The sequence below is a fragment of the Alligator sinensis genome, unplaced genomic scaffold (genome assembly GCF_000455745.1).
Source record: "Alligator sinensis unplaced genomic scaffold, ASM45574v1 scaffold1637_1, whole genome shotgun sequence".
NCBI classification, from domain to species: domain Eukaryota; kingdom Metazoa; phylum Chordata; order Crocodylia; family Alligatoridae; genus Alligator; species Alligator sinensis.
The window spans coordinates 277,061-299,929 of NW_005843165.1; the positions used below are offsets into that span (position 1 = coordinate 277,061).

Below are 22,869 nucleotides of genomic sequence, written 5' to 3' on the forward strand. Positions count from 1 at the left end.
GATGCCCTAGAAAAGGAGAGAGACATTATAACACTCCACATTTTAGAACCTTAACATAACACTAGCTGTCTGTGGGCAGACTCCAGTCAACTGAAGGACTTATCATTTCCCCCAGAACAACCACTCTCTCCAACAAAATGCTTGACTCATTTTTATTGATGTGTTGGGAAAACAAAAATATGAATCTGATAAATGAGAGTATACAAAGCTTTAAGAATTAACATAGCCATATGAATCTCTGCCAGCCCCAAAGTGTTCTGAATGATTTCTCAAAGTCTTCTGATAAATGTCTTACACAGGATTTCAAAAGGCTACTTAGCATTTTTATAGACCCTATTGGCCTTCAGAAACTATATGATTTGTTTTCTCCTGAATATATCACTACTTACATTTTTTTCCCATTTTAACACTCATCCCTTCTTTCTCTATCATTTTCTTTATATTCTTTAAATCAAAGGGCCCAGTCTTACTAACTTGCTATGATGAGTTAAAATAAGTTTAATGAGTAACCAGTACACCCAAAAGTCTTTGCAATATCAAGAACTTAGATTATATATGTAAGGGGCATGGATTCTGATCTTTGAATCTGTAAGGCATCCATCAAGTAAGTGTTCAATATAATAATAACAACAACAACAATATGTTTGCATGGCTATGGTTATGTTTCAAGATAGTTTACGAGGTAAGGATATGGGGTAAGTGTACAAAGTTGGCATCATATGTACACTTTATATTAGTATTAAGCATAGAATTCTTTGGGTACATGCTGGGCATGTCTACATGAGGTGCTTAATACTTGAAGACTAATTCTACTGCACATTAGCACGGCTGGCAAAAATCATGCTAATGTTCTAATGCAGAGTAGATTTAGTCTAATACACATTAATGTCACAAAAAGCATTCATCTGCGCTAATGCACAGTAGTGCCAATTACAGCTCATTAAGTTAGTACCTGTTATTACAGGTACTAAACTTAATGTGCCATAATTATGGCACATTAATGAACATGTAGATGCACCCGCTCTGATTTAGAATACAATCTTGTATCTTTTCTTCATCCATGAATCTGGGATTAGGCCCTAAAGAGTCTGTAGGTGAAACAATGTAATTCTGTTGAAAAAAGTATCTTGACTTTTGTATCAAATCAAAAATGTTTAGAGGAATATTTTTTTCTGGTTGATTTAGATGGAGAAACTCCAATTATACTCCAGCCGACAAATGCAAATGAGAAAACTCAGCTAATTGGGGACAGCCACCGCAGCTATCACACAGACTCATAAACTGGGAGCAAACACAGTCTGACTGCAGTTTCCAGATGAGCTGTCTAAGAAGGAATGTCCTAGAAAAGATTCAGAAAAGAACACTGAAAAGCAATGTATTTTCCCCCCATATTTGTATTTGATGTTAAGATAAATTAAAGTAATTTCCTGTGGGTACATACTTTCTCTACAGCCTATATAAGTTCTATCCTCTGTGCTCTTCTCTGAGATGCTTACTCTGCTATATTGATAAGCAGAGTGGCCTGAAACATGTTAATATCTTCCAGGATGAAGTATCTCTTCAATAAACCATATTTTATTTAATATTGCACCTCTCTCCCACTCCTCTCAACTGGGATTCCCTCCCTTTATCTAAACCAGACTTTTTCCCTGTGTCTGTCTTGGAGTACTCTTCAGGAAGCGCCAGCTCTGTTGCTGCCTGCCAATGGAATGTTAGTTTGCCATATGTGTTTGCTGCATCTATAATGCTGCTGTTTCCTTTGAGAGAGCCACTGAAATGTTTTCATCAACGAAAGAGGAAGAGTCTGTCTCTGCCAAACAGGAAGTGTTATGTGATTGCCATCCGAAGAGCACCGTTTTAGGCTTGACACCATCAACTCCCCTTTTATCTGTGGCTGACCCACCTCATGTCAAAGTTCTATTTTCTGTTTGGAAACCCTGGGATGTCACTTCCCTGGCTCTTCTGACTACCTACCTTCCACTGCCCTAGCTCCACTGGGATGTTCTAGAAAATACCTTAGACAGTCAACAGTCAACCACCTGTTTGCTTGCTCACTTCTCCGTGGAACTGGCTGTCTGTTGCTTCTTTCTCCACTGTTCTTCTAAGATCTCAATACGATCCATTCCCCCATGCTCACTCCAGGGCTGAGGAACAGTTGTGAATTGACTGGAAAGAGAGAAAAGACAGCCATCCATTCAGAAAAGGCAGTGAGTAGCTCTCTAACACAGGAAGACAAATCAAGATAGGGCTGGCTTCTCTTAAGAATCCTGATCTGATCCAGCACCCAGTCTCCTGTATCCTCCTCCTTCACACAGGCCTTTAATCCACATATTCTTCTGTATAGGCAAAGTGTGATGGGGGTCAGGGTACACTGTATATTAGTGAGAAATATCCTTTGCACTTAAGCTTCCATTTTAAGCAAAAATGCAGTCTTCAGTTGTGATGCACTGTTTCACAAAATTCTTGCAGTGTTAATTCTTGTGACTGAAGTCTAGGAATGCCAGAGAGATATTGTCAGAGAGAAGAAAATATTGTATGCTATTAACATAAAGTATACATATTTAGGTCCTGGTTCTACTTTTTTTACAGTGGAATAAATCAAATGTATTTCTGCTGAAGCTAGTGGAGTTATGCCTGGATAAAACTGGGATAGGTTAGAGGAGAATCACTCTAACTTGAAAAAGCTAAAGCAATTTTTCAGAAATCTTGAACTTAGTCTTTCATTGATCTGACACATTAGTTTTATCCTTCCATAATCTATAGTCTCTTTTTGGAAAATGTTACATCAATCATTGTCAGTTCTGTACATTTACTACTTTTGTTCCTCTATTTCCAATTCGGTACAAGGGAGGATGTAATACCCTACTAAATTATAGAGATCTATATAGCTTGTGAAAGTGTAAATTATTTCTTTTTTAAAAATTGGATTCTGTAGCTATGAAACATTTTTTTCCTCTCATTGTCACCTTTCACATGATATGCCATTCAGCTATAGCTAAATATATAGCTAGAAATCCGTATATGTTTTATAGCTTTAGCTGTAACTCTAGAGTCACTAAACATTACTTTGCAAAGCCCCATTTAAAGGTCCTATGACACTTAAAAACCTGATAATACTTTTTAGTGGTATATATGGCCACTATGTAGCTATGCAGACATTATGGACCTGATGCTGCTCTCATTGTAATCAAGGGCAAAAACGCTCATTTACTTCAACAGCAATATCGACCCTTAAGCCATTTGCACCTACCTGTAAATACACAACACATAATTACTTCCCTTGCTCTGAGGGACCAATTTCTGTTGTATGGTATACACTTTCAGCTGCACTTGATTTCAGTGGAAGCCAAATGTGCATATACCTTTGGAAAGAATGCAATCCATTGTCACTTTATGTCTTCATATCCAACGGTACACACATACATGGATAATCAGGTCTTACGTATATATAAAGCTCCAGAGTTTATTCATGTGCACTAATTACACATGTAGATGTGCCCACGATACCCTCTTCCACATCCTGGTCCTGATCCTATGGGATCCTATTACCAGGAGATCAGGCCTAAACCTGAGGTCTGTCATAGGCCCTGAAAGGGATTTAGCCACCCAGGGCAAATCTACACATGCAATTAGGGTGGAGCAATAAACTCCAGTTATTGGGCCAGAGTCTATTGCTCTCAGGCACATGTACCTGGGACCACAACACATTGAGCTGGGTTGGAGCAACCCCAGCTGGCAGGAGGCCCCAGGGAATCAGCCTGCCAGCCTGGGGCTGCTCTGACCTGGCTCAAAATGCTATCGAGGGGCTTGCTGTGGCACAAGGGTGCTCCTGTGGGCTGTGTCAGGCAGCCACCTGCGCTGAAGCATCCTTGTGCCCCAACCAGCTGCATCAGCATCTACACACATGCTGCTGCCGAGTAAAAGACTCCGCAGCAGGATAGTACTTGTATTTACAAGTGCTACCCAGCTGCAGAATTTATTAGTTTATTCCAGCCTAAACTAGCCCTGGATGTATAGACACAAGACGTTTACTGCAGAGGTAATTAGTCTACTGCACAATAAACATCTTGTATAGATGCACCCCCAGTTCCTGTTACAGGATTCAAGGCACCCCTCAGAAAATGCCAGCTCTTAGTTCATACTCATTTTTTACTACAGAAAAATAATATAGCAATTCTTCTATTGGAAAGAACTCAAAAAGACCACAACAGGTCAGAATGTTTTTTAACACTATGGATTCCTGTTTGAAATCTCTGGGTTTATCTTGTGAATCATGTTTGTCACCTAATCATGTGGCTCCCTGCAACTCCCTTGAAAGGATCTCAAAGTACTTCAGGATGCCACAACACCCTGGTTGAGAATCACCTGATTTCAATACTTTTGCCAGTCTCAGCCCAAGCATCTGACTCAAAACCCACTAAAATCGGTAAAAAAGTTTCCCATTGATGTCATGGGCTTCGACTCGGACCCTAAATCCTTTTGGTTTTACACAGTTTTTACTAAATGAGAGGGTAATAAATTGTGGGAAACTTTTTCTGACTTGAGTGCATAAATCAAAGGCAGTTACATAAAGCCTGACTTTCAGAGGCATTCCGCAACTCCAGCTCCCACTGAAGTCAATAAAAAATCATAGGGATTTGAAAACTTAGCCCTTAAACATGAATGGATTTCTCTCTTGCTCTTGTTTGCTTTTTTAGAAGATGTATTAAAGGTGGAAACAATGATGACCACATGATTTGTTTCCATGTAAAATTCAGTTGCATTATTTACTGTTACTATGTATTTGAAATCTATCTACCTGTGTTGTCAAACACTCCGAATAATAAAAACTTCCTAAGTGAAAGAATTCTAGTGCTACCTTTACTTTTCTATACTAAGGAAAATGTTTGCTTGTAACACCCAGAGTACCCCTAACAGTTTCCAAGCTGACAGGTTCCAGAAGCATCTTGTCTTCCCAAAAAGAAAAGGTCTGCAGTTGAAATGTTGGCCTGCAGCAAATGAACCCACTAACCACCAATCTGTTTTTTAAAGTACAACCAGAGCTAATGCCTGCGGTTTGCAGATGCCTCCTTTGTTCTATACAAAAGGACATTACTTGCTTACACGGGGAAATTTACCAGCTTAATTATACTTGTCAACAACAGTGGCCATGCTACCAGCAAACATCCTCCACCCCCACCCCCACGCCCACCTGGGGCTCCAGATGTTTCCAAATCCTTTGGCGGGCATCCTACTTGCAGACCCAAGCCAGAAAGCGTAGGGTTCAGATGCCCCCACGTTTCGCTTGCCCTCAGCCGCAGAAGCAAGCTAGGGAGAAGTCTCCCGTTTCCATTAAGTGGACATAAAACCAAGATCTTTCCACTGGAGCAGCAAAATGAGAGGTTAACTATACATCACCTCCCCTGCGGGTACTACCCTGTGCCAGAAAAGGGATTATCCCCATCAACTAGGAAAACCGCCTAGTGATCACTGTTTCCCCTGCCAGGTAAGGAAACATCTTAGAGCTCAAAGACATTAGGTGTGATTTGTTTTAGTCAAAGCAAGAAGCATTTGGCCCCAGCCTTGTTTAGAGCAGCTCCAAGCAAAAGGAGAGCCCCCCCAAGTAAAACCCCGTCCTGGCCTGGCGGTCTAGATCTGCCCACAGAGATCACCCCCACCCCGTAGAGCTCGGTGTGAAGCCCTAAGCTCCTCTAGTTGTGTCTGCGGAGACGAGATGCAGAAATTGATCGGATATGCCCTTCCCGGACAGCAAATTAAAACAATATATTCAAAAGCATCCATTTGAGAGACTCCTACTTGTCATGTTTTGGCCCGATCCTTATACAGTCCGCGCCGAGCAGCTCTCATTTCGGAGCAACTGAGCCCTGAGAAACCCGGCTGCCCCCAGCAGGGGTAGGAGGATTAAAAAAAAATAAGCCTCCTTCGAGCCGGAATCGAACCAGCGACCTAAGGATATCGACAAGTACTTCCACTACAGTCCTCCGCTCTACCAGCTGAGCTATCGAAGGGACATGGGAAAGTATTCTCCGGAGATGTATAAAGCCTCTCGCCGAGCTGGAGCCTGCTGGCTGCGAAGTAGTTGTCGTGTACGTGTGGGTACAGGCAGCCGGGGCCCGGCTCACACGCCGAGCTGGTACCAGCACGGGACGGGGGTCCCGGGGCTTGGGGTGGTGGCCCGGAGGGGCTGGGAGGGCGGACACGAAGGAGCACCTGCAGGAACCCTCCCAGCCGCCCCGCAGCTCAGCTGTATCACACACCGCAGCGGAGCCAGGCCGCGTGCTGGGCCAGTGGCGCAATGGATAACGCGTCTGACTACGGATCAGAAGATTGTAGGTTCGACTCCTGCCTGGCTCGGAGTAGTTTTTTTTCCCCCACCCCGCTGCTGATTTAAGTCCTTGCTTCAGCCCTTGTGGCCACGCTGTTCAGCTCCAGTCCGGTGCCTGTCCCCGGGCTGCCCGGAGGGGCCGGATCCAGCTTCTCCGGTATGCACAGACCGCCCCCGACCTGCCTGGGAGGAGTGATAATAAAACCGGGATAAGACACAGAGAAACCGCGGGCGAGATGGCCAAGAAAAGCTACAAAGGTGTGCTAATAAATTATAAACCCCAAGACACACGGGAACTCAAGGAACGACAGTGCACTGCACAGCTGCAATCGGTGGTTGTTGTTGTTATTATTAGATTCATGGAGAAGTAGGGCTGGAGGGGGCCTCAAGAAGCCATCTAGTCCAACCCTTATTATTTTCATGGCTACCACCACCTTATTATTAGCATTGTCCTCCTCATCACCACCTTCATAATTATTATCCTTATTATTATCATTATTATTTTACAAATTACTTTGTAAAAAAGACCAAAAATAGTTGCTTGGCCCAGATCTACGTCTATGACTGAGTGTTCGCTTGTGCCCTGACTTACCTCTTTGTTCTGGCCCATCAGCCTTAACTAAACAGAGCAATAATGAGATAATTCAACAGGAGAGAGAACACCCAGAGAAGTGTATTCCCAAGACAAGATAAAGCCCCTTTCATGAAAATCAAACATTACATTTAAGGAATATGAGAGCATTTTATAATGTTATTACTACAAAACTGGAACGTTTAGTTTCTCATGTCACTGTCTGATCTTTATCAGGGGATGCTATGAAAATCACTGCAAGCCCCTATCCAAAAAGTTGTATGTAGGTCTAATCAGAAGGATTTTGCAAAACCTTCAGTACTTTAGGGTACATACAGCATGTTTAATATTTATATAATATTGCTATAGCTGTTGTATAGCTGCTGGGCATATCTACATAGTCATTAATGTGCCATAATTACAGCCCATTACATTTAGTACCTGTAATAAGAGGTACTGACTTAATGCACCATATTCGGTGCTACTGCGCATTAGCACAGATGAACACTTTTTGTGTTTAATGTGCATTGGACTAAATCTACTGCGCATTAGCTCAGTTCTTGCCAGCTGCACTATTGCACAGCAGAATTAGTCCAAAGCACATTAAGCATCTCAGGTAGACATGCCCATTGTATATATTATACTACAGTATACCATGAACGCCACATGCAGGGGGGAGGGCATGGCGACTGCCCACAGGCGGGGGCATGGAGCTCCCACGGGTAGCTGCGGCGATGTTGGTGGTGGGGGTGGTGAGTGCCAACCAGCGGTTGGCAACCACCCACAGACACCACCTGCAGCCTCAGCAGCAGCCAGCGGCAATCGGGGACCACCCACAGACACCACCAGCGGTGTTGGTGGCAAGTGGGGTGGGGTGGCAAGTAGCATCCGCCCGCAGGCGCCGCCAGCAGCATTCACAGCACTTTTCGCAGGGGGTGCACCTCCAATCTAGGGGGTGCATGTGCACCCACGTGCACCCCCTATTCATCACCAATGCAGTATACGATATATAAACTATAATATACTGACATACCCTGTATATTTACATACGCTATCCATCTTATGTAAAGGTCATTTGCAATCAGTGAAGTGAGCATAATAAAAAAAAATGTTAAATGATTTTCAATGGCAAGGTCTGGGAATACTCAGCATCTGAAATGTTGCATACTTCAATAAAGCTTTCCGTAAGACAGGGGCGGGCAATTATTTTGGGCAGAGGGCCACTTACTGAGTTTTAGCAAGCCATCGAGGGTCGCGTAACAGGCAGCCAGGGGCAGATAAATATTAATTTTCTACATTTTGGGGAGGCCCCGTGGGCCAGATAGAATGGCCACATTTTGCCCACCCCTGCCCTAAGATCTGGTTCACAACAAACAAACTCTGTCCACCTTAGCATGTAGGAATGGGTATGCTAGTGATGCTCAGCCGGGAGGATGCAGCACCCTGGGGTGTCTCGAGATCCTTTTGAGGACACTGTGCGGGAGGCAAAGCATGGCTCACAACAGAACCTCAGGCTGCGTCCAGACAAGTGCACCTGTTTGGTTCCCTGTGGACAACTAGCAGTGGGACACCTTGTGCTGCTGCTAGTTGTCCCCGGGGAATGCCTGTGCTCCGTGCCCTCTGGTGCACCACAGTTCACCCGAAGTGGGGTCGGGGAGGCTGAGGCCCAGCAGCCCCAGCAGCTTGACCTCGGGGCCTGGGAGCTTCCCAGAGAAGCTGCAGCCATAATGCTCCTGCAGCTTGGGACCTGGCCACAGCCGGAGCATGGCTCTGGCCAGCCGGGCTCTGATTTTGGGCAGCATGTACTACCTCCCTGTGTGCCACCCTGCTTTTCTTCTGCATGGGTTTTTCTGACCCCTGGATCTCCAGGGGTTAAAACCAAAGCCCTGCACAGCAAGATAGAAGCACAGGAAATGCCTGAATGTGCAGCGTGTGGCACAGCAGATGGGCCCATGGCGCCACATGATACCACATGTCAATGTTTGCAGCCTTAGAGATTTTAAAGAGGAAGCCCTGGTGTCAATTGCGTGCTGCCCTTTGGGGGTCTTTCTGAGTGCTTGGCAATGGAAGAATTGTTCTCGTATTGTTGTCAGCAGTCAAAAAACAAGTGAAAACGTAGAGCTGGCATTTTCTTTGGGGTGCCTCCAACCTGCCCAGGGGTGCCTGAGTCTGAGACGGGTGAGAACCACTGGCCTTGGCTCCAGACTGGAGCTTTTCTCACTGCCATTCCAGTCCAGTCAAGGAGCCTCCAGGGAGGCAAAAAGCTCTGTCAAGCCAGCGAATAACAGACTGGACTGCATAGGGTTACCATATATCCAGGTCCAAAATAAAGGACATCTGTGGGGATATAGAGGGCAGTTCCCTGCCTCTGCCCACTCCGTTGCCCCTCACTGACGAGGAGCCAGCCCCTAGCGGGTGGAGCAGGATTCCCTTTGCACCATAAACAATTTGGAAATATTTACGAGGGTGGAAAAGAAACTCATGGGAAGAAAAGGAAGCAGCCGAGCCAGGCAGGAGTCGAACCTACAATCTTCTGATCCGTAGTCAGACGCGTTATCCATTGCGCCACTGGCCCTGGCTACTTAGCCATTGCTGTCGGCATAGAAGGAATCAGCTATAGATGCTACCACGCTGAAACGCCCCCAGTTTCCCTTGCGCATGCGCAGTCCCGTAGCTTTAGGTTCTTGAGGCCCTCCGGCGCAGTAGCTGGTAGGTCCCTTCGATAGCTCAGCTGGTAGAGCGGAGGACTGTAGTGGATATTCCTGTGTAGAGGTACAGCCTAGACCCACAGGGATCCTTAGGTCGCTGGTTCGATTCCGGCTCGAAGGAGACTTCGCTTTTTTTCCCCCGCTCTCCCAAGGCTTGCCTTTTGCATTTCAAGTCGCTCCGGCTCTGAATTCAACTGCGGAAAATCCCAGCCGTGGGCAGCGTCGGAGGTGATCGGATCTCTGCAGGGAAGGCCTTTCCCCAGCGCCTCTTGCTGCCGGCAGGAGGCGGGAAGGGAAGAGCCGGGGACCCAGGCGGGCGGGGCAGCCTGGCTGGCGCATCCGGAGCTGGGGGGTCCGCTCCGGCCTGCCCCGCCCGGCCCCGCAGCCCGGCGGGGAGCCTGTGCGCCTGGGCAGCCCCTGGCTCACCTCCGCGCTTCCTCTGCAGAGGGCCATATGTGTGTGTGTATATATATTATATACATATATACATGGTTCGTGATATATATATATATATACACACATACACATATATGGTTCGTGAAGAGCAGGAAGGGCTAGAGCAGCGTTTCTCAACTTGCGGACCCAAAAGTGGGTGGCAAGGCTATTTCAAAGGGGCTGGGGGTTGGGCATAAACAAGCCATGGATCTAGGGCCAGGCCATGGATCTTTGCAAATGGGGTCCCAGTAGGAAAACGGCTGAGAACCACGGGGCAAGAGGGTTTGTTTTACTGTTAAGTCTTCTTCTTGGGGGTTGAGTAACCCAGGGCCTAGGGCTGGAGGCAGGGAGGGCCCTATCCCCATGTTGGGGGATTAGCTTACATGGCAGAGTGCCTGCTCAACACAGCTGAGGCTGGGGGATTCATGCCTGCGTTCCCCATGGTGCACCTTTCTTTTCTCCCACCTCCATCACTATTTTCCCTCCAGGCATGTGGAGTAGTGAGCTTTCTAACCTGTCATGTGCTACTAAAGAGCACCTCTAACAACGCAGAGAAGAGAACGAGTTTCTTTTCCCAGTGGACCCTTGGCCAAGGTCTTTTCTTTCCTTGGCCAGGCCAAGGGGCCCAGGTACCATGTAATGAATAGGATTGTATAAATTAATGGAGAGCCGGATGGAAAAAGGCCTGTGAGGCCTTGGTGTTGAAAAAGAGGCCCGACTACTAGAAATAGAGATCATATAATAAAGCAAATCAGCTGTACCAGGACACATTGGGTGAAACACACATTGCCCCTTGTCCTGCCCCTTGGCACTACAGGATAATGAGCAACATGTTTTCCTGAGCCTTGAGGGACCCAGTGCTGCATACACCAGCAATTCCTGTGTAGGATCGGGCCCCTCAAGCCCTGGAAGTGCCTGACCAGCTTTTCCTGTTTAACACCTCTGAGATCTCTGGGGCACATCTCAGTAGGTGGGAAAAGCTGGGTTACCTGTGCTCGTCTTCCAGAAAGCAAACGGACATCTGCAGCAATAAAGCAGCACAAATTACTACCTTCTGTTGTGACCATGAATTTGGGCATTTGTGGCACAAATTCCCTATATTTGCTTTCATTTTGTGCCACCATAAAACTGTCTATAGCAGCACAAAGGCAACATCTGTTTCCACCCTATGAGTCAGGCAGGGATCCAACCGACAGTCCGTAGTCAGACATTGCACCACAGGCCTCGCATGCACTCACTTTTCTGTGGCCCTCAGCCAGGCTATGGCCTAGTTCTTTTCTCTCAGGAATGATATTCATCCACAGCTGAATGAGGGCAGTAGAGAAAAATTAAAGGCATGAGGAGAGATGGGAAGCAGAGGCCTCCTTCCTAGGGTTTAGGGCTATGGCCTCTGCACTGTGCTGCTCACACTTTGGACAAAGCTGGGAGTAAAATACAGCACAGCAGTTAGGATAGACAGCGTTCTTGCCTGGCTGTAGTACAGCTAAGCTGTACCCTTGACCCACATGTTTCTGAGCTACCTGCTGGGGAGGGGGTGTCTCAAATTCCTGGGCCCCTGAGGCTGGGTTTGTCTCTCTGTCTTTTGAAAGCATTGTGCATATGCCAGCAGATGAGCTCTTGTGACACCTGCTGGCGCAGTGGCAGCAAGACACTATGCAATATGCACCATGTGGGACCAGGCACAGCTCCCTCCATTTGACAGCTTGGCTGGTAGAGCGGATCACTGAAGGCTTCCTTTGGCAAGGAAGGTTCAATCACAGTTCAGAGGAGAGGTTTTCTTTGCTGCAGAGCTTCCCGTGGACATTCATGCTTTCCTGGGCTAATGGCATATGAGCCCGTCGGAGATCTACTGTCCTCAGTAGTATGCCACATGCAGCCACTATGAGCTACAAGAATGCCTCATGCCTCCTGAGGCTGGGTGGGGGGCATGGGGACCACCTGCCGGTGGTAGCAATGGAGGCATGGCAGCAGTGAGCGGGGACCACCCGCAGGCAGCTGCGGCAGCGTTGGCAGTGATGGGGGGTGGTGACAGCTGAGTGGCTATCAGCGACCGCCCGCAGATGCCACTGGCGGCGATGGCAGTGGGGGAGGGGGGAGAGGGTGGCGACTGCCCACAGACACCACTGGCAGTGTCAGTGGTAGCCAATCTCAGGGGGTGCACATGCACCCGTGTGCACCCCCAATGCATCACCAATGATGAGCTACCTCCCCTAGTTCTAAGTACCTAGAAGGGATTGCAAGTCCTGTAATACACTTCCCTTTTTGTGGCCTCATGTGCTCCTGCAGAAGGCATCCGGCTGGCTTGGGTTGTAAACTGTCCTGCAACTGCTGCCTACCAGAGCCCCTTCCACTTTACTGAGCTTGGCAGGGGCAACCACAGAGGCTGAGTAGGCCTTGTAGAGGCTGGGGCGTTCCCATCAAGTTAGATCTGTGCTTGTCTGGGTCCCTGTCTCCTGCTTCACTCTGTTGGTATTCTGTGCTTGTTTTTTCCTTTTCTAACAGTTTTTAGAGATGTGGGATATACAGAGAGAGGGCATACAGGGGAGAAAATAGAACAGGGTTGCACAAAATATGGCCTGCAGGCCCTATCCAGCCTGCCAGTTGAACCTATCTGGCCTGCTGGCTGCCTCCAGGTGCCTGAGCTCTGGCCATGGTCAGGGTTTAGCCTGGGCAGCTGCCCCCAACTTCCTCAGTGTGGCACAGCAACAACAGCAGCTCACTGCAGTGGGAGAGTAAGACAGCTACCAGTAGTGGCCTTAGGGGAGGGCAAACTGGGCAACCACCCAGGGCCCCACACTTTAGGGGGCCCAGATTTTTTGGGGGGTGAAGTTTTTGCAAGGAAGTGGTTCTATTTGCATTTAACACTCAACTATTTATCTAATTCCTCCAAAGAATATTAAAAAGATCCATGATACAACTGTGGTGGGTACATACCTCTAAGGGGTCCCAAATGGCTCTCTTGCCCAGGACCCTAAGGCTACTGCTGTAGCTACTGAGCATGCTGCATCAGACTCCATCACATGTGGGGCTGGTCAGTGGGCAATTATTGGGGTTTAAGGGCCACTTAAGGAGTTTTTATGAGCTGTTGAGAGCCAGAGGGTGAGGAGGGAATGGATGTGGGGGGTGAAGGGGTGGAGGAATCTGCACAGTGCATGGCCTATCCTGGCCCAGTTGCAGCAGAGCAGTTCAGAGCACAGCCCTTCCTCCTCAGGCTCTCAGCAGTGGGTAGCAGACTGGACAGGATCAGTTTGCATCTTCTCCCCACTTCCTCCCTACCCACTAGCCCTCAACAGCTCACAAAAACTCCTTGAGTGGCCCTCCAACCCAAATAATTGCCCACCCCTGAGGTACAACACACGCAGAAAGAAAAGCCTTTTTACTCTTTACTACCTAGCTACACCTGGCCCTTCAGGCTCAATAATTGGTGGGTGCTGCAGTTGTGGTGATGTAATGGTCTCATCAACACTGCAGTATCTCATTCACTTTCTTTGAGACAGCTCTCCCATGTGGCCCATCCTTCATCCCTGAGCCAGCTAGTTGAGCAGTGTCATGGTGTGTCTGCACTTTTCTGTATCTTGCATTTCATTTTCTGCCCCATTCAGAGGCGGTCTTTCTGAACAAGCACTGTTGCCTCACCAAAGTCAATCTCTTGTGATCTGGGTTGGAACAAGTTCCCCCAGAGAAGGAATTTCCAGGAAGAAGTTGAGGCCCATGTCTCATGGCAGCTCATCTGCAGATGGCCTAGTTTGGCCATGTGCTACCCAGGTGTGGCTCCCTCCTCTGAGTTTGGGATTTCTGCTCCACTTGTTTATGGAGGTTTTTGTCAGCAAGGGGTTGGGGGGGTGATAAATTTTTTGGCTGGGCGGCAGAGGGCAGCATGACATTTGACGAAAAGGAAGGCTGGACAGTGCGGTTTGTTCTGTAAATCTCTTGGAAGGGAGAGCTTTTGCATATTATGTGACTGATTAGTTTCAAAGTACAAGTTATCTGCTACAGAGAGGGGCCTGAGTTCCAGTATGGCTTTGGTGTGCAGCAATGGAGACAGGAGCATCTTTGTAGTGTTGGTTCTGGTTCTTGGGGGGCAGGGGGAGGCAGTTGTGTCCATCTTTCTCATCTCCTATGGGCTGATAGAGAGCATTCTCCTGCCCCAAGGGACAAGGAAGAGGGCAGCTGCTTTTCTAAGCTGTCCTTTAATTGAACTTTTCTCTTTTGAGATTCAGTTTCAGTTTGTTTTGCTGAAGAGAGATCTAGGGAGCTAAGTTAGAATGTGGAAGGAGACAGGGTTCAAACTGGAAAACATTGCAGTGTCACTGAATAGTCGTTCTTCAGCAGAGAGGCTTTGACTGAAAAATTTCACCCAGCATTTTAGAATAGGCGGCTGTTTAGTGTCGGCATTTACACACACACTTTTCTGTCCTGCGATGCACCGGAGAGCCGCCATTTCCAAGCAAATGCAATTAATCTGTCAGTGTGTTTTAGTTCACATTACTCTTCAATGTGTTTTAGTTCAAAAGTGCTCCACCACCATTTTATCAGCACTGATGAGCATTTCGTCATTTATACAAATGCATGTGCCTGGCGCTGCGGTGCAAGCATGTGTACAAATGCCCTCCATTGTGAAGTACTAGAAAAAGACACATTAGCCTAAAAAATGAAAGTGCACTTTTTATGACACATTAATGCACATTAAAATAGGTTAATGCTCATTAAAGTGCATGTGTAGATGCTCCCACTGCGTACTTATTTCATCAGAAGAACATATTTGAGGTTGTTTTGTTCTTCTTCCAGCGACCGCCCACAGGTGCCCCAGCAGTGTCGGTGGTGCTTTTTGCAGAGGGTGCACTGCCAAGCTCAAGGAGTGCACGTGTACCCCCTAAGCTTCACCAATGGCTGGTTGAGTGATTGCTGAGTGATTGCTTCCTGACAGAAGCCCTAATGAAGGAGCAGAGCCAGTCCAGGCCCAGCACGGTCTAAAAGGAGACTCCCTGAGCTACCAGGGAGCCAGTGAAAAGGAGCTGCAAACAGGGCAAGCAGTTCACAGGTCAGTTTGCAAATCAGTTTGCCCTACACTTAAGGGGAGAGCCTTTCAGCTCAGTGCGAAGAAGCAGGGAAAAAGGAACATTTTGGGGCCAAGGAAAGGTAAACAGGCCAGCTTCCAGGTGAATTCACTAGGGAAGATGTGCTTAGAAGAAGGGTAGTAAGAGAGAGAAGGGGATTAAGAGACCCAAGAAAATGGCTGGAGAACATTGCAATGTCAGAACCACTGTCAGTGCCTCCGCTTGCACCTGTGAGGTTTCTGCCCAGACAGGACCACTCACCATCAACGCTTCTACCCAGGTCCAGATTTGGCACTTTGGCCACTGCGTTTGCAGTTTCCTTCCAGTGATGGCTAGGTTGGGCGGTGCCTGTGGTGTGAATGGTGCCCCCTGGTGGTGTCTCTTAGGGAACAGGCAAGAGAGCTACAGGAGGAAGTGGCAAGGCTCGAAAGCATCCTCCACCATAAGGAGTTAATTGATTCAGTGCTGAAGGAGACCTCCGGGACTGTGGAGGAAGAACTGCCAGAGGCAGCACTAGAGAAGAGAGAGGACCTGAACTCCCAGGGGAGTGGAAGCTGGAAGCCTATGACCTCTGGCAGCAAGCAGAAATTTTCACCTCCACCTGCAGTAGTTCATCTAGAAAACACATATGCAGCCCTAGCAAAGAGAGAGGAAATAGCACATTCCATTGGTGGAGGAGGACAGGCCAGGCCTCACCAAGGGGCGAAGGATCGAGATGACCGCCACCAAGAAGAAGTGGCAGGTGGTGGTGTTTGGAGACTCCCTTTTGCAGTGGAGGAAGGGAGCCATCTGCTGACCTGACCTGTTGTCTTGGGAGGTCTGCTTGCCCGGAGCCCAGATCCAAGGTGTCATGGAAGGATTACTGAGACTCATCTGGCCCTCTGAATACTAGCCATTGCTGCTCATCCATGATCCTGCCAGGGGAGACCCTGAGCAGATCAAAAGTGACTACAGGTCTCTGGGTGCAAGGGTGAAGGGGTTTGGGGCTCAGGTCATGTTCTCCTCAATCCTTCCAGTCAAGGGAAAGGGCCCAGGCAGGAATAGGTGCATCCTGCAGATCAATACCTGCTGTGCAGGTGGCGTAACCAGCAAGGCTTTGGCTTCTTCAACCATGGGACATTGTTCCAAGAAGAAGGATTGCTGGGAAGAGATGGGATCTTCCTGATGAAGAGAGGGAAGAGCATCTTTGTATTCAAGCTCACTAATCTAGTGGGGAGGGCTTTAAACTATTTATGTTGCTGGTCCACGGGTGAGCAGCCAACAGTGGCAAAAAACCAGGTTAGGACCTATTTAGAAAAGTTGGATGTGTACAAGCCCATGGAGCCAGATGGGATGCACCTGAGGGTGCTGAGGGAGTTGGCTGATGAGATTGCAGAGCCCCTGGCCATCATCTTTGAAAACTCATGGGAATCAGGAGAGGTCCCAGATGATTGGAAAAGGGAAAACATAGTCCCCCTATATAAGAAAAGGAAAAAGGAGGATCCAGGGAACTACAGACCAGTCAGCCTCACCTCAGTCCCTGCATAACCATAAGGTTGCCAGTTCAGGCTCTGTGTTACCTTGGTTTTAGGAAGGCTTTTGTTACAGTCTTCCACAACATTTTTGCAGGCAAATTAAGGAAGTATGGGCTGGATGAATGGACTGTAAGGTGGATAAAAACTGTCTGGAGCATTAAGTTCAGAGGGTAATAATCAATTGTTCAATGTCTAGTTGGCAACCGGTATCAAGTGGAGTGCCCCAGGGGTCTATTTTATTCAATGTCTTCATCAATGACCTGGAAGATGGCATAGAGTGCACCCTAAGCAAGTTTGCAGATGATACCAAGATGGGGGGAAGTAGTAAATAAGCTGGAGGGTAGGGCTAGGATTCAGACTGACCTAGGCAAATTGGAGGATTGGGCCAAAAGGAATCTCATGAGGTTCAACAAGGACAAGTGCAAAGTCCTGTACTTAGAACAGAACAATCCCATGCACCAGTACAGGCTGGGGGCTGACTGGCTGGGCAGCAGCTCTGCAGAAAATGACCGGGGGGTTACAGTGGACAGTAAGCTGAATATGAGCCAACAGTGTGCCCTTGTTTGCAAAGAAGGCTAATGGCATACTGGGCTGCATTGGTAGTTGTGCTGCCAGTAGGTCAAGGGAAGTGATTATTTCCCTCTGCTCAGCACTGGTGAAGCCATATCTGGAGTACTCTGTTCAGTTTGGGCTCTGCACTACAGAAAGGATGTGGACAAATTGGAGAAAGTCCAGTGGAGGGCAACAAAAATGGTGAGGGGGCTAGGGCACATGTCTTATGAGAAGGTGAGGGAACTGGGCTTATTTAGTTTGGAGAAGAGAAAACTATGGGGGGATTTAATAGCAGCCTTCAACCCCCCCTGAAGAGGGGTTCAAAAGAGGATGGAGCCAGAATGTTCCCAGTGGTGGCAGATGACAGAACAAGGAGCAACAGTTTTAAGTTGCAGCAAGGGAAGTTTAGATATTAGCAAGAATTTTCTCACTAGGAAGGTAGTAAAATACTGGAACAGGTTACCCAGAGAGGTGGTGGAAGCTCTATCCTTGGAGGTTTTTAAGACCTGCCTTGACAAAGCTTTGGCTAGGATGATCTAGTTGGGGATGGTCCTGCTTTGAACAGGGGGTTGGACTAGATGACCTCCTGAGGTCCCTTCCACCCCTAATTTTCTATGATTTCATATAATATATCTCCTGTGGTCTTCTGTAGTAGTCTGAGATTCTACAAAGATCTACAACAGCTTTTATCAGATTGTTTTCAGAAGTTGTCCTAGTATTGGACACAAATTGGTTATAGTTACATATCATATGTGCATATATGGGAGATGTACCAGATATAAAATGTTAAGTCTCAAAGGACAAAATAATGATGTACCCCAAAGGTTCTATTTCACCTAAAGTTAGCCTGTTTATGCCAAGGGCTCGTTAGTAAATATTTATCAAGTGACATTTGGTGATCAAAATAGAGTACTTAGAAATACACCATGTAGTTTGCACCGTAGGTAGTTTGCACCCTGAGTATCATGTAGTTTGAACATGGTTTCATTTTGCAACTAGTTCATTTATTCTGCTTGATAATCCATTGCAAATTTAAAATGAAACTAGAGCTTCCGTGACTTGCCTGCCACAGCTGAGAACTCTGATACACAAGCGCTTGTGCCCTTGGAAGCGTATCCTCTTTTCTGTTGCTACTTTATCAGAAAACAAATGAACACAATCAGACTTAGCAAAAGAAAGCTGAAAACCTGGGTGTAGATGGGGATGGGGAAGACTCGCATTGAAAGATTGATCAAAAATTCAAACTTTTGCAACCAAGTAGGCCTGTGTGAAGCAGCAGGTATTCACTTTGGATTCATATTCGGCCGATTCGGAGGGACAGTGATTCGAATTCGACTGATTCGATTCGACTGATTCAGATCCGAAGAGTCAGCGCCGATTCAGAGATTTGGCCATAGACTAAACAGACAGCAGTCCTCACCATGCTGGACACAGCTGCCTCCAGCTGGTAAGTCTGCTGTGGTGGGTGGACGGATTGGGGCTGGGGATGAGACAAGCTGCACAGATCCAGGGGCACATGCCCGCTCCCATGCCCTCCCAGACTGGCGGCGTGCAGCAGCATGCAGTGGCGGGAGCCCTCCTCCTTGAGTCCTGTGCCCCTCCACCCCAGTTGGGCAGCTTGTCCCAGCCCCAATCCCTCCTTCACTGTGGGGGTGTTGATCTGCCCCCTTCCCCTTGCACACACCCCTTCCCTCCTCCCTCCGCCCACCACAACAGACTTACCAGCTGGAGGCAGCTGTGTCCAGGGTGGTGAGGACTGCTGCCTGTTTAGTCTATGGCCAAATCTCTGAATCGGCGCCAAATCTTTTCCAAATCAATTTGAAGGCTTCCAATTCAATTCAGAGCTTTTAATTGGTCTCCTGATTCGATTCGGATTCGGAGATTCGGCCACCGAATCAGACTGAATCTCCTCCAGATTGAATCAACTACTGACACTTCGCACAGCCCTAATAGCAACCATCAGAATAACTAAAATGGTTGATGTGAGCAAGCACAAAACACTGTTTTGTTGTCTTAATCTGCATGTCCAAGAAGCCATACCTAAAGCAAATGTATGTGAGCTAGGTCATCTCTCCTGCTACTGCAAATGGAGCAGATCCAGTGGATCTCCCACCTGATGGACAAAGTGGTGGACTACTACTTTCATGCCACTGTGGTGCTGTTGCTGAGCAGAGGGAAACAATGCCCCTTCCCATTTTTGTTGCCTTGCACTGGACTCTCTCCAATTTGTCTACATCCTTTCTGTAGTGGGGGGGCCCAAAATTGAACAGAGTACTGTAGATATGGCTTCACCAGTGCTGAGCAGAGGGAAATAATGGCAAGGAAGTATGAGGCTCCTGTGCTAGAATCTGATGTCAAGAGTATCTCATTTATTCAGTGCAGCTGAGAATGTTGCGACTTGCCAAGGAGTAAGGGAATGTAACACAAAAGACATTTTAAAGGCAAGTAAATGAGGGGAGCATTGAATAAAGATAATTTTAGGTTATCTTCATCAATGTAAAGGTGGGTTATCTTGAAGTGAAATACATGTAACATAGTTGCTTTACTATGGGTGCATCTACACATACCACTATAGCACCATTGTTACTGCGCCATCTTTTAGTACTTCCTTTTGGAAGTACTAAAAGATGGTGCAGTAACAGCCCATACTGCTCTGTGTATGCTACACACAGTTATTTTTAGGTATTACGTCACCACAGCAACGCGCTATAATAGGGGAGTGCATTGCCACAGTGACATAGCATCACATGTAAATGTACCCTGCAAGTCCTAAGTGTAGAAAAGGTACTTGTAGCAGTTAGGACAAGGTGGCTAGGCAGAATCAGCACTGTATTTCTCTCCTATACATTGATCTTCTCTTGTTTACCTCATAGTAAAACTAAAATGCCTGGTATCTATTATGTTTTACAGTGAGAGAGTGATTATATATGTTAGTTATCCAATGGTAAACGCACATCTTTTGCGAGTTTCTTGCCTGTAAAGACATATTCTTAAATGCAGCTGCTTCTACCATAAATAGCAAAAGGGCATAATCTTCAGAGGTGACAGTGAGGAATGTTATACAATGTTAGTTCAAGATAAGAGGCTGTAAAGCAGAATTCTTTGAACATGACACCCAGGACATCATAATAGCATTGATACCTGACCCTTGGCACCACATAACCTCGCCCACATCCTTTGGATCCCTTTCCTAAATCTAGATAGTCTTCTGTGGCTGACTTCCTCCTCAGCCTTTATTCTACTAGCCTCCGTTTTTTATATATTATAAAAATAGAGGAATTAAAAGCTATGTCAACAAAGCAAGCATATCTGTTACACTGCAAAACAGGGCTTCTTCAGTAATTTTCAGTACGAGTCAGCAACACAGATGACATTCCTTGGGTAAAGGTATAACGGCATGTATATGATTAAGTCATCACTGTCCCTCCAAAATAACACCAATGTATTATGTATTTATTTGTTTCCTGCATTAGTGCCTCAAGCTCCAGTCACGATGGGATCTGAGTGATGCTTGGTAGTTAATGGATGCATCTGCACGTGCTGATTTAAGGAACATTAGCCATTTTTAAGGAGCATTAGGCAAATGTACATTAAGTTTAGGCATGTGTAAAAGGTAGGCCATTCCACCATGACAACAAGTGGTCTCCCCTCACTGTTGTGAGGGTCAGGCAGGGGAATGGGTTTCCTCTGGGAACCAGTGAGAACCCAGGAAGGACAGAAAGGCTCAAACCTCCCTCTCGGTATTCGTTCTTCTATTCAAGCTGATGAGGCAGGCACTAGCAAGGAGCAGAGGCATGACAGGGCAGCTCCGCACCCTGAGCAGCTGCAATGCATAGAGCAGCACCTGCTGCAGTAGTTCCAATGGTGGTGGCACAGTCAGCCATTGCAGGAGTGGTGGCTATTTTTGCACTCCCCACAAAGTCAGCTCCCAGGGCTGCAGGCCTGGTCACCCTTCTCAGTTACGCTACTAGCAGGGAGAGAGATAGATTGCAGGACCATCAGTTAATGCTGCAGAAGTATGGCTCTTCCTCTTCTCCTTCCATTTGCTGCTGGAGGAAGAAGATAGTTGTGTGGACTAGGTGGTGCATCCTCCATGTGCTCCTTGGGAGGAAAGACTCTTGCAACATTTACCACAACCCTAGCACCAGTGGGCACACGTACAGTGGGAAGGCTTCCTGAGACCACATCTCCTATGTCATCATCAGCCATGTCATTCAGGGATGTGAACAGAAGATTGTGATCCCTGACTGACTTATAGCTATCACAAGTTCCTAGTGTAGATGAAGCTACATTGGCAAAACCTCAGCTTTACTGGGATGGCTGGTTTGTCCCAAATGGAAAAAAGTCATTTTACTAAACTAGTGGTACAAAGCTCAGCTGGTGAATATAAGCTGTGTCTACAATAGGAATGTTTTGCTGTTGTCATATCCCAGAATTCCTCTAGTAGCATAGTTCTCCTGGGATGGATGTAGCCTGGATATTTTAATAAGCAGGGCTGGCCCTGGTAAATAGTCACAGCCTATACTGCAAAGATGTTGCTACTATACCTATTGCTGTACACAGCTTTATTCCCAGATGGGATAAGCTATGCTGACAAAAGAAATGTGTCAGCTAAGGGTGTGGTTTTTCACACTCCAAACAAATGTAATGATGCCAGCAAGACTATGTAATGTAGACCCTGGCTATAGGCACAGGTTTCTGCCATCTATTATCTATTACTGCATAACTGATTTTTGTCATAAATCCAGCACTGTGCACAGAGCCAGCCTGCCAATCTTAGGGAGGAGAAACTGCTAGAGAATCCTGTGGAAATATGCACTCTGAACTAAATGCATTTCACCTAAAGATATGCAGAAGGGTCATCCTTGGATTCCTGGTGCAGAAATGGAGTCAGTCCATTTCCTTAATCATTGACCTCTTGGCTGAAATTCTCGTTAACTGTTCTGGCTACTGTCCAGAACCTCAACCACATAGTTACATTTCTACTAGAAGAATTCCATACTCATATTCTTCACTGGTAACCTATAGCTTACTGCTACTATAAATATTTTCACTTTGTTATACTGACATTCAAGCAAATTCTGGTTATACTCACTGGTTCATAAATCTCCACCATTTAGTAGCCCCGTCATTTCGGCTAGCTTGCTCCCATTCAGTGGTGTATAGACATTTCAATACATTGACACTTCTGTTCTTCAACTTTCTTTCTCAGATGTTTCCCATTCTCTGCCTTATTTTATAGAGAGGAAGCACATGCCTAGTCATCTCAGTAGAGCAAAAGACATTTTCTTTCACTCTCTGGTTTAAAGCTAGCTTGCAGTGCAAGGGTGGGACATGGAAGAGAAGGCAATTGAAGTCTGTCAGTGGAGGAAATAGGGAGTTCACATTCCTCAGTGCATTAAAGTCATTACTGCCCCTGTCCACAAATGAAAAAGAAAGAAGAGATGCATCTCCCCTATTGCCAAAAAAAGATTCTCTTCATCTCCACCTCCTCTTTGAGCCAGAAATCTCAGCTGTTCCCTGTTCAGCTGCCCAAACAGCTTCCCCTTTACAACATTTGAGGTCTTGTCTACATGAGAAACTTACCCACTTTCACTCAAAATCTGGTTTTAAACTGCTGTGGTTAAACTGTGCAAATTTCACACATGCACAAGACCTTTGCCAGATGTATACATCTGGGGTGAGAAATCCTGTCCTCACAGATTTC

General features: G+C 46.7%; 1 protein-coding gene, 1 long non-coding RNA gene and 4 other non-coding genes across 7 annotated transcripts in view; 3 read left to right on the forward strand and 3 right to left on the reverse strand.

Annotated features, from left to right (window-relative positions):
• Positions 1 to 1,314, forward strand: part of DNAJC5B (DnaJ heat shock protein family (Hsp40) member C5 beta) — a 41,340-nt gene extending 40,026 nt beyond the window's left edge. The window contains exon 5 of the mRNA XM_006037747.3: positions 1,186 to 1,314. Within this exon, the coding sequence (XP_006037809.1) occupies positions 1,186 to 1,280 (95 nt within the window). The 3' untranslated portion in view covers positions 1,281 to 1,314. The remainder of the gene's footprint in view (positions 1 to 1,185) is intronic.
• LOC112548418 lies at positions 1,203 to 22,469 on the reverse strand. 2 transcript variants are annotated; one of them, XR_003092179.1, is made up of 3 exons: positions 22,258 to 22,469; positions 2,040 to 2,166; positions 1,203 to 1,339 (listed from the first exon to the last, which is right to left on the reverse strand). It is a non-coding gene; the product is annotated as an uncharacterized LOC112548418 (long non-coding RNA). The 2 variants fall into 2 exon arrangements; XR_003092180.1 differs by lacking the exon at positions 22,258 to 22,469 and adding an exon at positions 5,797 to 6,509.
• Positions 5,919 to 6,008, reverse strand: TRNAY-GUA. Its single transcript is given in 2 exon segments — positions 5,919 to 5,954; positions 5,972 to 6,008. It is a non-coding gene; the product is annotated as a tRNA-Tyr (tRNA).
• On the forward strand, positions 6,282 to 6,354 carry TRNAR-ACG. The gene has a single exon. It is a non-coding gene; the product is annotated as a tRNA-Arg (tRNA).
• On the reverse strand, positions 9,399 to 9,471 carry TRNAR-ACG. The gene has a single exon. It is a non-coding gene; the product is annotated as a tRNA-Arg (tRNA).
• Positions 9,613 to 9,725, forward strand: TRNAY-GUA. The gene is made up of 2 exons: positions 9,613 to 9,649; positions 9,690 to 9,725. It is a non-coding gene; the product is annotated as a tRNA-Tyr (tRNA).
• Positions 22,470 to 22,869: the final 400 nt, after the last annotated feature.